The sequence below is a fragment of the Vanessa tameamea genome, chromosome 15 (assembly GCF_037043105.1).
Source record: "Vanessa tameamea isolate UH-Manoa-2023 chromosome 15, ilVanTame1 primary haplotype, whole genome shotgun sequence".
Taxonomy (NCBI): domain Eukaryota; kingdom Metazoa; phylum Arthropoda; class Insecta; order Lepidoptera; family Nymphalidae; genus Vanessa; species Vanessa tameamea.
Window position 1 is genome coordinate 10842871 of NC_087323.1, and position 18428 is coordinate 10861298.

Here is an 18428-nt window from a genome sequence, read left to right on the forward strand (position 1 = left end):
AAAACATGATAAATAAAGAAAAATCTAATTGTTTACAAAAGACATTATTTTAATCGGCGATTCTATACATGCCTAAGTCTTCATTAAGCGATAACCAGACCTACTAACAATCATACGTTCATATTTTCTATTTATTAGTAAGAATTACTAATAAATAGAAAATGGTAATAGATTTTTACAATATTACTCAAAACGCAGATTCGCATTCGAGATATAATTTCCAGAAAACTTACCGTTCCATACGGCGCTAAAACAAATTAAATAATTATGCATAATTTTAGCATAGATTGTACAATTTTTTACATCTTAAAATCAATATGTTATTATAAATCAGAGGTTTCCAAACTTATTCCGCGACAAGAAAATACTCGTCGTTACAAAATAGTTACTTTACAAAACAGTGGAAACGAAGGACAAATATTACATCTCCTCTTACTAATACTTTTCAGGATATTAACAAGTTGAATATATAATATCTATATTTAGAATAAAATTAAGTCCCCATAGGTCGCGTATTAACACTATAAGATATGATTTTGAAGTCTGCAGTTGAGTGAATATTTGGCCGTTAATTTTTATTTTATTTTATAATAAATATAGTGATGATTTCAAGCCTTATATAAAATCTAAACTAACAATCCCTAGAATGTTCCTTTTACACATCTCGCTAAAATTCAGGGTTGAAAATTCTACGAAATAAGAGCAACAAAATTTTTTATAGTGTTTGAGGTCATACTTTTATTTATACGTGGCACCTCGAACTGCATACTTCTGTCTTAAATAGGTTTTTTTTTTTATATCGTGTGTATTCTCTTACGAATTATTAATAAATAAGGTTAATTTTAGGACTATGAGATATATTCGAAAAAACACATTCGAAATCGACATAAGAACCGCGTCGTTTGCTCTCTACTTAGTTCCGCCGAATTGTTTTCGATGACAGTCAACATTTCAATGATATTTCAACTTTAAAAAATCTTTGTCACAATGTCCGGAAACCTCTTTAAATGACTCGTATCATTCAGCTCGTTCCAGTAGCTTCCTAACCAGTCTCCAATCCTCCATGATATCCGAGTCCGGCAGCATGTACACCACGTAGGGCGGCGACACCGACACCTGCCGTCTCCGTCGCTTGCGGCCCCACTCCGCGCCGCAGGGCCACAGGTCGACTGCGTGTCTTTCCTCTTCGATTTTCCTAATCTTTTCGAGTATTTCTTCTTTTAATTTCTCGTACGTTAGCCATTTTTCACTCTGTTGACAATGAAAACATATTTTAATGTAAATTACACGAATTGATTGTTTAGTTATATTATTTAGTTCAAAAGTTGGTTTTGAATTATTTTTTGTAGTTATTTAACTTAATATAAAAATTAGTTGAAGTTTAAAAAAAAAACATTTAAAATGATTTATATTTAAACTTAACATCACACTTGATAAACAACTATAATTCCATAATATAGGAAGGCCTCAGGCAAATCGGCCACCTGATGGTAAGAGGTGACCCCATAGACATTAGCGCTGTAAGAATTATTAATCATTCCTTACATTCAATACGCCCAACCTTGGGGCCTAAGACATTAGGCCCCTTGTGCCCGTAGTTTCACTGGCTGACTCATCCTTCAAACCGGAACACAGTAAGACTATGTATTGCTGTTTGGCGATATAGTTTATAATGTTTGGTGATGATAGAAGGGCATCAATCAATAAAGTCCTACCACCAGGTCAATAGCAAGATTTTAATATTCCGTATATTATATTATAACAAAAATAATACGAACAAATATAACGAATAGCATGCGTTCGTGTCATTAGTTTTCGAATTCTGTATTTAAAAAAACATTAAAAAAAAAATGATTTAATAAAAACTATTTAATAACACTAATCACTAAGAGCAATACAATAAAACAGTCCTCTAAACTCTTATGGAAGCTAATAGCGCTCGGGTTTAAGGAGTCCCTATTGACACGAGGCTCCATATTAATATTCATATAGACAACATACTGGCAAAGAGCTTTCAAGTTTTTTTCGTATTACGTAACTGTAACTACAAAATCATTTTTACTGAGGTAACATATTTCAATACATTAATTCGTAGAATTATTAAATACTACAGCAATGTTGGGAATTCCGATCATAATATCCATGTTCAAGCGTATTGAACGAATAAATACGTGCAAGTGGTTTTTGATTTACAGTTGTGATATAACTAAAACCTACCCTAATTATACTAAGTAAAATTTCATAAGCATTTAACGAATGACACTTGATATTTTTTTTAAATTAGAATACTCGCAATCAACGCCTATGAAACGTTGAAATGCTCTGTCGAAATTAGCAAGAAAACTTCATCTAAATCCAACCGTTGCATTGTATTCCGAACATTCTAGAAGAATTCATATTCATTGTTTTTCAATAAATACAATAAAGATGAAATACATTCATATACTCAGTATCAGCACGGTAATTGAAAATGTCGTCTTCTACTTATATTTTTAACAAAACATATTGTATAGTAATTAAATAATGTTAAGCATTATGTACGAGAAATACCACTTATTTACATATAAAGTCATGATCGGATCCTATTTAAAAATATATTATAATATGATCTGTAATTTCAAAGATAATTTGATAGAGTACGTACGTAGCGAATGAAATAACAGTAATAATAATTACAAAACTATCTATTATATTCCAAAGTTCCGGATAATTCTCATAGAATCTACCTACCTCACCCTAACGCATCGGTCCCTTCGAAACCGCTTTGTGTTAGCGCAGCTTCATTCTCAGGTAGATGTTACACAAAGGAACATCACAATTGAGCGCTTTTTTAACGCTTATTATCTCTTCCATCGTGACAATTTAATGCACGTAACAATATACATATATTAATTTCGTTTCAAATCTAAACTAATATTACAAATGCGAAAATATCTGTCTGTTATCTCCTCACGCTTAGACTGCTGAGCCGATTTAGATGAAATTTGGTTTGGAGATAGTTGCAGTTCCGGGGAACGACATAGGCTACTTTTTTAATTTACTCCTCGAGGGGGTTAAAACGGGGATGTTATTGTTATATACTTTGCGCGGGTAAATCGGCAGCTCAGCTAGTAAGTAATATGTATCAAGTAAAGTAATGGATTTTAGATTGAGAATAAATAGAACTTAAAGTACATACGCATGCGTACGTTAGAGAAGCTTCAACATTTCCCGTTGGCATTATCATTGTTTTATGTGTCACATTAATATAATTACATGCTTCATAGACACGGAAGATCCGTTACTATGTTATACAATAATATTGAACATTTATTAGAATCTAGTTGGTCCCCGCGGCATTGGTCGTTTAAGAGGTTGGTCGTCTGTTGTTGGGGATAAAAAAATAGTCTTTTAAATTTTCAAACTTCATACCAAATTTTAGAACGAGTAGCAGACAGACAGAAAGTAATATTAGTATTGATTAAATTTGAACGATGACTGTTATTATTTAGCTTTCAAAAAAATAACAGAAAGCAGATTAGGCATGTTTTTATTCCTCGAAAGGAAACACGTTGAATAAACAGCAGGGTCTCGTAGAACTTACTCAAAGCTCACCCTTAACTTTACCGTTACTTTACCTAAACATATCTAGCATAAATCGATTCCAGTATCTTATTAAGAAACGACATAGTATCATAAAATATATGCACGACAAAAACTTATTTATTTATGCCTGCAATCAAATACAAATCAATATATGGATTAAAATTAATTTATAGAAAACGTAAATTATTTATAGAAGTTTATTTAATTAAGCAAATTTTCTAGCATCGATGTTAATTTTACTTCGAGTTTTAACTATTTGTCTTCGAAGGTAGCAATAATAATTTGAAATGATAGTTTTGCTTAACTTTAACAATGATCAATCCTCGTATCGATTTTGAGCATCACAGCGGAGACCAGAGCTGTATTACAAACAGGTGCACTCTCTATTCGTCACATTCTCATAATCAGATGGAATGGTAAATAGAAACAGTCCATAGCAACAAAGACTTTACAAATCTTTTCAAGTATAAGAATATACAAATTGTAAGCTCCTATCATTTGAGCAAAATACCTGAAATCTGCAATCTTTGAAGCCTGACAACTAAACCACCAAGCGAGTCGGATCTTTAGTAGCATATCCAAATGAAATACATACATACTTACTTAGTATAATTTACATAACGGGATCACCGGAGTGAGACACAAGCTTCAAGCTTGCACGAAATAATATCTTATAAACTTAATGTACCCATGTAGGATACAAAAAATACGACTAGTCGTTAGGTGTTACATACTATATTTTTCATATACATCCAGTTTCATCAAGTACAACATTATGTTGAGTTACTTAGTTGAGTTAGTTAAAGTACTAATTATGACATCAGTGACGTTATAGGAGCTTTTATTTGGTGCCAGTCCTACTTAAAGTACTTAATTGTTAAATATACGTTAATAGGCAACCTCTCCATTTATAGAGGTGGCTTGGAGCTTATTCCACCATGTTGTTCAACTCCATTGGTTTGTTCGTTACATATTTAGAATTCCTATCCTAAATATATTTTGCTTCTTCGATGATCACGAGATGAATCATAGTAATAACAAAAATGATGCGCGTGATAATTCATTGTTTGCCCGGATTTTAACTTGTATCCATGACGTTTTATGAACACGTTCATCCGCTAGGTCATCTCAGATTTTGATAACATTCAGACAGGATTGAGAGTGCTTTAGTTTTTGATATATATATTTTTTCGTTCGGTCTAAAAAAGTGTATGTTAGCAATTTCATTCGTAAAGAACTTATTAAATCTTCGTTATGAAATTGCAATGAAATGCAACTAGAATATGTCTATTTTAATAATATATATAATATTATTCGTGCATAATGTACAGGTAAACTATAGTTTTTTTTTTTTAAATATGATGAATGGAAATTGTTTTATAGTTATCGTGTTATAAATAAATTCATATTGTCACGATAAAAACAACCTATGCCATTAGTGTACTATTTTTTATAAAATGATAACGACATTACCCTGTAATACTTAAAATTTAAATGTTTCATTTTTGTATATATTCGTTTCAGCTTGAAATATAAATGTATACAATTTAATTTCCTCGTTCATTACAATAGTTTATCTTTGCAAAGCGAGCAACGCATAGCGAGGCGTTCAAAGCCAGGGTAATTCATCGAACACGTGTCGTGTGTCGACACAGAATGCGCGGGCGCAACGAAAGCCAACATGGCCGTCTTCCGGGAAACGCGCGAGGTCGCCGCGCCGCTAACGGTCGCCATTTTGTTGGGGCAAATTGATACGTTGCATGATGCACCGCTTTAGGATTACACACGTACTTTGCGGAACGAGTAATATACATACATAAATACATATTATGGTACTACAACAGAGTCGAGTCGTCACGTGCAATAAATTCCAAATACACGAATATTGTGTAGATTATAATTATACTATTTAATATTGTACAGAGTTTACACTATATTTGTGAAATTATTGTACTGTTACAAAAGTTTTTAAAGCTTCCTAGGTACATAATGCTATAATAATGATCTCTATGGCTAAAGTTTGAGGGAAACGAGGTCGAATAACGGGCCCAAGTTTGCTTAAAGCATTTAGTCTATTGTAGAATAATATTCAGTTGTATTTAATACTATCAACAAATTTGTAATACCTACTTAAAGGTTTTGACTTATTTACATATATATTACGCCCATGTACATATGTATTATATATGTGATGGCATATAATAAACGGTCGGTATATACAAAGTTAATAAAGACTTAATTAGACACTTAAATCAAATACTCATATGGGTACCATTTTAATATTAACATTTTCGTTCAGTGTATGTAATAAGGTTTTGAGTTCCATTATATAACATTTGATAAAATGATGTTTTACTGTTCCGAAAGTAATCATTATTCATCCGTCTGGCTGCTTGTAATGAAATATATTTGAGTTATGAATGCTGAGGGGAAAACAGCACCGAGCGAGAGAGGGAGACGTGTTTTCCTTGTCTGGCGTTCGTGAAGTAATAAAACCAGAAATATTTTTAAAGAAAGTTTTAGACATTTTCTTTTAACGACGAAATCTTAATAAGGATTAAGTTATTTATTAAAATGGAGAAACGTTTGATGATTGATGTTTATTGTAACCATTTTAAACATATTTTTTAGGTTATTTAATGGTAATTAAAAAAAACACAAAGCACTATTCCAATGAGATTATACAAGGTTATTGGCAATTCGACGTATTCCCGTTAGGAGGTGATAGGGGTGACTATTTGCGATAATTTTAACTCCCATATGCATGATGCAAAAGTTAACCATTTTTGAGTTACCACGTTTTTTAGTTTTTTTCAAAATAAGTCAAAAATGCAACTTCAAAAATGTATTTAAAATAAAAATATCAATTAAAATCTATTTTTTTCTTCTGATTTATAAAAACGATTAAGCACTGGTTAGTTGTCAATATTAAAATAGTAATTATCCGTCCAAATTTAAAAATGCGAGACGGAAAAATATGTTATTTCAATATTTTTTTCATTTTTTTTCCACATAAATGCCTTAAAAACTAAAAAAATCGTTAATAACCGAGTGGAACATCTTCTATTTCGAAACGCAATTTGTCATAATATGGTTAGACTTAACTATTTATAAGGACTACTCCGGTCTTGTATGAAAGCTTATTTCACAATCGTGCCTTATTGTTTTCTCTTAGCCTTTTTTTTAAATTATTTGACTGCCCTCGGCCCATAGTCAATATGCCAACAACTTTGACAAGGATGTAATGTGTCTGTAGTTACACTGGCTCACCCTTCAAACCGGAACACAACAATATATATTGTGATGTGAAGAAGGTTCTTCTCAGATCTTGCACAATGCCTAAATAAATTTATTGTAACTATAAATTATTAAAAAAAAAAATCAAAGACATTTAATGTGGCCATATTCAAAATAACATTATCAATCTTTACAAAAACATTTGCAGTGTAATTTGACCTTATTAAGATTTAAAAATCGCACATTTATGTACTATATTAATATTAACGATAATTTTGAAAAACATCGAACTGAAAATAATTCAATTATTTTAAACATTCACGAAGGTATAGTTGGAGTCGTGGGCGAATGTAAATTCAGACCGAGTAGCGAACATCCGATACTGATGTTTATTCATTGTTGAACTAACCTTTGAACTTCGACGAGCGACTCGTGTTAAACATCGATATATTTTTATACAAGTACTAGCACGCTCGCTTCGATTAATATATAATAATACTTTTTTTAGGGAGGTAACATAAGGAAACTGCGTTATGCCCTCCAGACTACCTTTCCCTCTTTTTCTCTGCCTCTTTTTTTATATATGGTTTTATTTAAACTATTTTTTATTACATTTTTAATATATACCTTCGGGATTTTTTTAACAATTTTATTTGATACATAAATAGTAGATAGCGAAAGAAATTTCGTTTCAACCAGGTCTAACATGAAACCTCTTGTTTTTGGAACGAAGTTCTTTTGCGCGGATTTCAACAGAGTGAATTGGCAGAAATAGTTACGTAAGGAAAGCGTTACGCTCTCTTCAGCCTTTGCCTCTCTTCTCTTCTCTTCTCTATGTCTCCATCTATCGTATATAGTTTTATATAATATAATTCAAACGTATTCTTTAGTTGCTGTTTTAATTCACACAAAAATTTAATAACAATTGTGTCAATATAGTGTAATTATTCTCAAACATTGTTAATTTATTTTATTTTCTCTTATTTAATACATAATATACATATATAGAAAGCAGCTTCGTTAAGAGCACGTGTAACATGACACCACTCGTTTTTTTTTTATTAAGGTTAGTGATATTCTATTCTATCGTCTAAGTCTGAATCGACTTCTATACTTCATTGGAACCCAATCGTTAAAGCGGGATTTCAAACCCATGTGATCTAAAAACCATTTAATTTATTAATATATTTATACTTTGATGTACAATCAAAGCAATTTTGCAAATCTGTTAAGCGTGTAGTTGTTTAGAATTGAATTTTATTAAAATGTCGATGTTAAAATAACAGTTAGTTTATACTTAAGTCTTATATATATTTCATGTATTTGTATATATTTTGGTAATGATTTAAATTTAAACAATGTACTTATAATATTGTTAAGACACTTATCATTGCGCATATAATGTAATATAATGTATATAATGTTTCCAATATTTTCCATTTCTTCATTTTATATAGTATTATCATTACGTGATTGATAAAATTTATGAATAAAATTTGGTATAAAAATTAAAAACTACCACGCCAGAAACCTTTACACAAGTGCAATACTAACAATTGTACAAAGTTTAAACACAATCGGTTCAACGATGTATCGAGGCATATTACGCGAACGAAGACAAGAATTTATACTAATACATGGTATGAAGCAAGGTTTAGTTACAAGAAAGGAAATACGCCTCTTTGTACTCAAGCCCTATGTCCGACTGTTGGGCAAAATCATTGCCTTCCTTTTAAAATTAGTACCTAAGTTTATATAATTAGATGACTTTATATATTTTTCAATATAATCTAATTGATGGATGGGATGCAACTAACTCTTCAATGGAGAGATAACAGGAACGCGATTAATGGCTTTAAATTGACAAAAATCTAAACCCGGCTCGCTTTAGAACATGACAGAAAAACTCCGATACCTTTTGTTTCTTGATTACAGGATTATATACCTTGCTGGCCACGACTCGAATACCTATATTAATAATTTCGTGCAGGTCTACGATACACTCGATCGAAATCCACATACATATATATATCGTTAAAAAAATAATGATTTTTTTAATTGACGTAAAATCGAGATTATAATATATTTCGATAATAAATTAAATTCAATGACATGACAGTTCAAGGGGCGGCCATGTTTAACGTTTACGGGTGCGCTGGGAAAGTGTGTTCAAAATAATAATTTCGTGCACGGTAGTTAGTATATAGTATATTTATATTTGTTTAGTCTTATTTATTTAGCCGAGCGAAGCCGGGTTTACGTCTCGTTATTTAATAATTATAAAAAATATTTTATGTAAAGAGTATTTACATCGGTTCTGAAGATCAGAATAAATTACTACTTTATGAATTATAACTAAAATTACAGACATTAAGTTTTTGATAATCGATCATATTGTTATAGAGAGTTAAGAGCGTTGGATAAAAAATTCTTATCTCGTAACCTTTAAAGTTTGCGAACAACAAAACCTTATACATATATCGGATAAAATAGTTCCATAATTTCATTGAAGACGCCGATATTTTAAGCTATGATCCTATACAACCTAAATAACCAATTCATTATGAATTATTACATGATCGCGTTTTATCATTTCGCTTGTATAATGATACAAAAGTAAACTCGTTATAATATATGAAATATAAATATAATACAAATGACAATTTCTATTGACAATATTACATATATCGTACGATAATTATCTATGACGAAATGTATTTAATATATGTTCTTATTAAATTCGTGTTACTTTTATATCAATTCATTTATATCTTACAGTGATCATCATATGTGCTCACAAAAATAAATGATAGGTAACATTATTCGAAAGATGGGATGGAGACTCCTTTGGCAATACCTTGAAAAGAAAAACAAATGTCAAAAGAAGTGTCATCGATGACTGACATGACGTGTGTTGTAATAGGCAATATATTGACTCCTACGTGACATTGGCGAAATAATCTGTGCCCTGTGGCACAACTAAAAGCCATTAAACTAAGAATTGAATTGAATATATTGACGTAAACTATATATGTTTCATATTAAATATGCATAAAAGTGTCTGTGTGTGTGTCAAGCATATACAGTATTGTGTGTAATTATTTTTTTAAATTTATTTAAATGATTTTCTAATACATATAATTAAAAAATATATATTTTAATTTTGCATCTTCATGTGAACTTTAATTGTACTAATTTACGTATTCCTCCGTTCGCGTAATTTTTGCAAAAAGAGGTACAGAGCTTTTGCTTCAAGTATTAAAAAAGATAGCCGCGATTTCGTTATTGTAGAATAAGATACTTTATAAAAATTATAGAAATCTAGCAACTCGCACCGGCTTCGCACGGGTGCAACGCTGATACTAAATATACTACAGAATGTCTTACAACGTTTACAGTTTTCAATCATTAGACAATACAAACCGCTATGTCCTTGCGTTTTAAATCTGTAAAATCTTCGAAAATAACCATTTAAATTACATGCTGTAAAGGGCCATATTGGTCTATATTAAATTCACAATGTATTTTACTTAATTGGATAAGGATTAATGCTGTATTGCTTAAAATCGCTTCGAAAATAAGCCATTATTTCTCGTAAAAATAAAAGGATAAAAAATAGTTGTTGTGGGCTATCTTTAAGAGATAGACATATACTGTACCATTGCGGACTTTTTGGAAGACCTTTTTAAGGTGTATAATACTGTAGTACATTATTTTGATCTATCTCGTAGGATTAAGCCAGCGTTTGCAATCGAAGCGGTGCTTGTTTCATTCTAAGCAAACAAAAATATTATTTAGTTTTAGCACATAAGTAACTACACAATGAAGATTTCAACCAACAAATTCGCGATTTCAATGCCTTAATAACTGCGAAATGAATCAAGTTCAGTCGACCGTAACATAACTGCACTAGGGCTTGAGCTACTCTGCGCGGACAAATTCAAAAGTCGTCAATCGATTTAAAATTATAAAGTTCCGGGTAGATAAAACTAACTCATCAAGTATTCCTTGTCAAAATATAAATACTTCACACTGTAAAAGAGCCAATATAACTACAGCCACAAGGTTTCTTAGATCTTAGATCCCGTGGTAGGCGCATTGACGGTATACAAGTGGTTCATAATTTTTTACACCGTCAGTGTGTGGACATCACTAACTTTCAGGTGGCCAAAATAAATATCCTGGTCTCTGTGGGATTTGATTTATAGCCGGCTGTATTGACCCTTGCGTATTAAATTGATTAACAATAAGTTAAGTCATCTCTTGGTAGATTTATCGTGACGTCAGATTATTGTCCGATACCAAACGTATCATGTTTATAAAATTAGTCAATATTCGTTTGACAACTTTCGTACGTTAATGATACCTTGACGCTAGCGCCAGCAATAACTGAACCAAGATTTATTTCAATCTTTTTTGTAATATATTATAGGTAGGAGAATGGGAAACTAGTCCACCTGAGTAGTAACCACCGCTGATAGACGTTGGCGCTGTAAGAAATATTAACCATCCCCTACATCGCCAATACACCACCAATCTTGTGAGCTAAGGTGTCCTTTGTGTCTTTACACTGGCTCACTCACTTCGAACCGGATCACATCAATACAACAACGCATGGCATGTGTAAAAAAGCATTCAATTCTGTATATAAGATTAAGCCGACGAATCTAAATATGTTACGATAGGAAAGAAATACTATACTAATAAAGGAGATGTTATTTGTAATGCCTATCTGAAAAAAAACTATTAAACTAATATACATAAAACTTATACCAGGCGATGCAGCGCGCTTCAGAGAAGGTATTAGTATATAATATTATATACATAAGTACGATTAAAGGCGCTCCCTACTTTTATCCAAAACTATTGTAAAATTTAAAGTCATTATACGCTACAATGATTTCAATAAGATATAATTAATCTTTTATTTAAAATATCCAATAACACAGAAAAACCACGAAGTAGCTCTATCATCGCAAACTGGTGCTGGTATCTACAGACAGTTTAATATATTTTATAATAATAGTACTTTTTTTTATTCGACTAATGCAAACGATGTACATACCACAACTAGCCTTTAAACAAACGTAGTTTTTGATTTTAAATTATAATCAACTTTTTACAATATTTTTTTGTTTATTTAGTGATTTAAAGTATTAAATTAAAATTACACTTAAATTACACTTCGCAGTTTAATCCGCTTTGAATTAAATCTATCTAGAATTTCAAGTATTTAAAATAAATAATTAATATTAGACGAGAAGATATTCTCTACAAGGTTTTTACGTAACGCTAGCCTTACCTAAGGTTTAAAGGCGAAAATAGCTGCCGGCGAACACCTGACTACTTAGTACTTGCCCTCAACCTTGCTTTTTGCCTTTACAGTGACGTTATATTCTCTATTTATAGACATGACGTTGTATAATTCCCCCTTTTCTTTTAAAACGTTAACTGGGATGGAATGTCAAGGAAATTGAATAAAACGTTCAAAATACTTATACAATTTAAAAATATATTTATGTGTTCATTTATAAGTAATGAGGAAAGATATCATTAATATTAAAAAATAAGATTAAATCATTTATTTTTATTATTTAAGAATGATTATTATTACTTACTTGAATAAAGTGTACGCATAACTTATCAATAGCTAATACTGGATATTAGTTATCGTACATGATTCAAAAAAGGATTCGTTTTGCTACAGATGATAGGATTCTACGGAGCGTTATATAATTTCGAAGTCATGTATGTGACTTTAACGGCTCGTTAATAGTAACTCAAAAACGATAGGTTACTATATAATGACGATTAGTTAAATATATTAACCAGAAATACTTATATAGGTATGTAGCTCACTCAAATTAATTTATTAAATATTTAAATCTGGTATTTAGGTAGTTAAATTTAAACAGTACAGTACATTACAGCCTGTTAATGCCCCACAGCTGGGTTTAACCCTCCTCTCTTTCGTTTGGAGCTAATTCCATCAAGCTGCTTCAATGAGGGTTGGTAGTATACATGTGGTAGACGATGTTTTCCTTCGCCGCCAAGCAAAATGAATTAAAAACAATTCAAGTACATGAAAATTCAGTGGTGCTTAAATAAAATATATAAATCATATAAATTCCCCTCATATGTGTTAATCGAGATTCTTGCAACCCACATTTGAACAAAGGATCATTATTTAAAAGCTATGTTAGATTAATGGACGCTCGTTGAGCTAACTGTGATCCAAGTATTTGTTTCATTTATCGCATTAATTAATCGTAATTCAGTTGATCATATTTTAAACTGAACGGTCTGTTTATTTGTATGTATTCATTTATTAGATCACCAATAAAATACACGTTTAAACGAGACTTATATAAAGCAACAACAATAATAATCACAATGAATTAAAAAAATATATCTGAATCTATAAAAAAAATCAATCGCATTTGAAACCATTATATAACTTTTACTTATTTGATCTAAACAGCAGAGCTTTGTTGTGATCCGGTTTGAAGGGTGAGTGAGCCAGCGTTGGTCATAGCACAACAGGCACATAACATTTTAGTTCCCAAGATTGGAGTCGCGTTGGCGATGTAAGGAAGAAATAAATATCGCTTATAGGGCTACTGTCTATACGTGACCCATTTACAAGTAAAAAAATAAAACTTTATATAAGTAAGCCCTTGAAAGGACCTTTGAATTAATGTAAAGTCCACTAGTTCAGAATTCAGTCTCCATGGAGAAGATCCGACTTAAAAATCAGTAGTTACTCTTTCCTATATAACGGACGTTACCTATAATATATTTACAAATATTATTTATTATTGTTTGTTCTTTCTTTCTCTTTGTTTCTTCTTTTTAAAGGAGTAATAAAACACATACACGAGCCTAAGCCAAGTGTATCAGACTTTGTAGAGTTAAGCATATGATGATGACAAGAATTTACGTGTGAGACGGCAAGTGTTGAGAATAACTGCTTTCTGAATAAGTGTAATGATGGATGCGGGCATTTGCAGTCCGTTTAGGTTAGTCGAAAGGGTTTTTGGGACAACGTCCGTTGTAGATATTACAATGGGCAAGATTTGTACATTGTCTACTTGCCATTGCCTTTTGATTTCGGTAGCCAGTTCTATCTAGTATTTTGAAATCTTATCAGTGTGTGCATTAAGAAGATTATGTGTGTTGCATTCTTATTATTATTATTTTTATAATTATATACATTTAATTCTTATATATTTGATCTTATAAGCAAATTAAACGATTTGATCTGGTCAAATTAAGATGTAAAGGACATATACCTAACACCTGTTTAAACTCACGCAGGCGAAGCCTCGGCCAAAGACTAGTAAGATATCGAGGGTCGAATAAGGAAAATAAAACAAGAAAAAACAACAATAAAGACGCTATAAATTATTATAGCAATTCTAGTTCGGTCACTACGTTTTCTTTCATCGTCACACATAGTATTACAAAAATATAAATATAAATAAATAAATATTGGACAACATCACATACTTTACTCTGACCCCAATGTAAGTAACTAAAGCACTTGTGTTATGGAAATCAGAAGTAACGACGGTACCACATACACCCAGACCCAAGACAACATAGAAAACTAATGAACTTTTTCTACATCGACTCGGCCGGGAATGGCCCGAGACCTCGGAGTGGCGTACCCATGAAAACCGGTGTACACACTACTCGACCACGGAGGTCGTCTATATTATTATATATACAATTCTATATTTACAAAGAAGCTCATTAATCGAATTTGAAACCGTAATCATCTTTCGAGATGCGCTTATTTTAGACTATTCGTCAGTAAAGACTGACGATGAACTACCAAACCAACGTGACAAATGCTAATGTCGATACAAGTTCAAATTAAAATCGTTCTCATATAATAAAATATTTATGTTTTTTTTTTGCTTGGTTATGTGTATATACAAAAATATTACATGACGTTATTAAAAAAAAAATATACTTTAAAAAATAATGGCAAAATTAAACTCCACGGCGGGGAATCGAACCCCGGTCTCCCGCGTGACAGGCGGGGATACTCACCACTATACTACCGAGGATGATGTACGTTAAGCTAAAATATACAATCCTTATCAACTTGCACGAATAATATACCCACGTCATTTATCGCCAAGCCAGACTCGCATAATTTACATACTATCAATATATTACGTATAATATGCAAAATTGTAACTTTTTATATCCGCTAAGTGTTATATATATAATATATATTTACATATATATAAGCATATTGAAAAAATTACTTTAAAATCTTACCAAATGTTGGGCTTCATCTCAAGGCAAGGTACTGACTTTAGGAACCCTAATACACACATTATACTTTATAATGCTTACGTTCGGTCACACTTGGAATATGCATCGACTGTATGGAATCCATGTTATGCTAAGTATATTCAAGCAATCGAAACAATTCAAAATAAATTTCTTAAAAAATTAAAATATAAATTTGGTCACGATTTGCCTACTCTACTGTCCTTGAAAACTAGACGAGAACATAGAGACCAATTGTTTCTATTCAAAATTATTAACAGCCTTATAGATTCGCCTTATCTCCTAAACAAAATATTATTTAACTGTCCTCGCTTAAGTGCTCGGTATAAAGCCACTTTTGCAACTCCAAATCATAAAACAAATTATTACAAAAATAGTTTTATAGTAAGATCGTGTAGCAACTATAACGATAAATATAACCACATAGACTTGTTCAGTAGTGGTCTCAGTAAGTTTAACTCGATACTTAAAAATAATTAGATTAAGATTTGTTATTAACGCTTTTTTTTTCCTTTTTTCATATTTCACATGATATAAGTTTGGTTTATATACATTTTTACACTTGTTAGTTTTTTTTTTTAATTACCATACATTTAATTTTACTGTTTTTTTTTCTTTTATATATATGTTCACTTCCAGATTAATTATTTGTGGAAACTGTATTGGCATATGTGTTATTTAAGGTTTATAAGTTTTATGTAATATAAAATATGCTGTTTGTTTCTCTTACTTACAAATAAATAAATAAATATATAAAACATTAAACTTGAATTTATTAATTACTGTTATGGAATTATTAACAAGTATATATAACAAATAAATATAGTTAAAACATACATACTTCAGATATTGGGAGTAGCGACTTAGTCGTTTAAAATCAATATCATCAAGTATTGATTATCATATTGTATATACATATATACTATATCATACTTCTGGCACACATATATGATATCCATTGAAAACAAGCGTTGAGGTATAACTCTCAACATAGAACCGACTTGTAGCCAATTCGTTGCGTAACACTGCGCAACAAATCGACTATAACGTTAAACCATAGAACGAATACTTATTTATAAATAAATTAAGTATTACTTTATTTTTAGATATTTTTAATTAAATTCGACTGCGATCTAGCTGTCAACACCTTATAGACGACCAGGCCGTTAATAGCTTTATGTTGACAAAATATGCAAAGTTAAATTGATATAATTCTGTTCCGAAGTATTGTTTTATGTTAGTTCCAAATTTAAAAAATTCAAGAACTGTAATTTACCGGTCGATGACATTTGGTTATAGATCATAGGAATATATCATATCAATCATAGGAACTATATATGAGTGTATTCATATAGTATACACTCATATATAGTTCCGTGTTATTTATTATGCAACTAACAACGTCGGTCTGAAAACAGGATTAGCGCGGCGAAGTAAGCTCAAACCCTCCTCAAATAAGGTCTTCATTAATCTGAATGGAGTCCCAATTATAAAGCTCAATTTTATTTCAAAGATTAAATTACCTTTGTCAATATCTAAAATTTAAAGTATTTCTTACTACAATAGTCATCTTGAAATTAAAACGTTTTTTCTTTCTAATAGTATTTCATGTAAATGTTATTTTATTATTTCGTTTCACGTATATTTATTTATTTATAACTTTTCGACGGATGAGAAAAAAGTTGGCTCATGGAATGACTCATAACATTTCAAAACGAGTCGGAAAATTGAGCTATTTCACGGTGATTGTTCAATTTTTTTTCCTGTAATGCTGACCGGCCTTAGTAAAAAATATAATTAAATTGAAAAATAAAAAAATTTAAAAATCTGTTTACAGAGCGTTATTTGGTAAGGTTCTACTATTCGACGTGATTTATTTTCTGTTGTTCTTGACATATATTTGCGAATAGCAGGAAACATATACAAACTAGGTCACCTGACGTCAAGGTTTTCTCCGTCCACAGACATTGGTGCTGTTTGCAATAGAGAATACTTTTTAAATCATTAATAGGCCACAAATGATGAGATCTAAGAAGTTACTTGATACCAGGTCTTTGCGTAAGCCCGTCTGAGTACCACCAACTACACATTAGGTATCTACCACCAAGGTAACCAATACTTAGTATTGTTGTTTTCGGGTTTGAAGGGTGAATGAGCCACTGTAACTGAAGATACAAGGGACATCACATCTTAGTTCCCAAGGTTGCTGGCGTACTGTAAGGAATGGTTAATGTTTCTTACAGCGCCAATGTCTATAGACGGTGGTGACCGTACTTACCCTTAAAACCGAAACACATCAACACAATTTACTTAATTATCTTATGGGTATGCTCATGGTGTAAGAAATGTATGAAATGTCAACAGAATTATTTCTGAACAAGGACTATGCAGACATGTAACAAAAACTCTTTCTTCTAATAGTTTTTATTTGTGAAACCGGATCAAAGAAGTACTAAGTATTGATCTTTTCGTTGGAATAATTGATGAGTGGGACTACCCAGACAGGCTTCCACGAAGCTCTACCCAGCTATATATAGTCGTTTATATTTTACGAATTGCAAACATAGTTTTAGTTCATTAAATACAATAAAAATCTATACGATTCCGTTTCCGGTCTACGAGTTCACACACAATTCTAATAATCGGTTTCTTATTGCAAAAAACACATTACCAAAAACAATGACCGCATCGGTGCATTCAATGTGTGCGTGTGTGCGTGTGCGAATTAGATTATTTAGCAACAAGTGTAAACATACATAGAGGTTCACTTAAATCGTCTCTCATGGATAGACATGGAATAAGTATAAGTATCAATTAAAAGTTTTTTTAGTAATAAATCCAGCGTTTAAGATGCCAATAGACGGTATGAGGTATATCGAGAGAGACCAATTGAGTATTTTACGCCGAGCCTAATTAATAATGACTACGGATCGTGTGACTAACTTCACCGCCGACATCGTTCGCTAGAATGGGAGCAGAGAACTTACCAACAAATTAAAAGGGGTAGCGTATGAACGTGATTCAACTACCTCTGTGATATTTTATTATATTATAAATGTGATATATAATAATTCTTTATTCAAGTTACCAGTGACTCGTAATAGTTAGTATACAATATATCTTACAGACTATGTTAGTTATATTTACAATGATACATTTAACATGGTTTTTTTCAGTATTAATATAAAACAGCTTGTTTTCATTTCACAACATTTTAAAGCTATTCATCACTCTTGTGATTCACGATACGTGAACGTGTTCCGTATAAAACGGTGAGTCAGGAGGATTTACGCAGAGGA

The 18428-nt window shown here is 31.4% G+C and overlaps 1 protein-coding gene and 1 non-coding gene across 2 annotated transcripts in view; both read right to left on the reverse strand.

Annotated features, from left to right (window-relative positions):
• Positions 1-608: 608 nt before the first annotated feature.
• The window catches only part of LOC113402109 (breast cancer metastasis-suppressor 1-like protein), a 123639-nt gene continuing 105819 nt past the window's right edge, over positions 609-18428 (reverse strand). The window contains exon 4 of the mRNA XM_026642235.2: positions 609-1251. Within this exon, the coding sequence (XP_026498020.1) occupies positions 1018-1251 (234 nt within the window). The 3' untranslated portion in view covers positions 609-1017. The remainder of the gene's footprint in view (positions 1252-18428) is intronic.
• Positions 14826-14897, reverse strand: Trnad-guc (transfer RNA aspartic acid (anticodon GUC)). Its single transcript has one exon. It is a non-coding gene; the product is annotated as a tRNA-Asp (tRNA).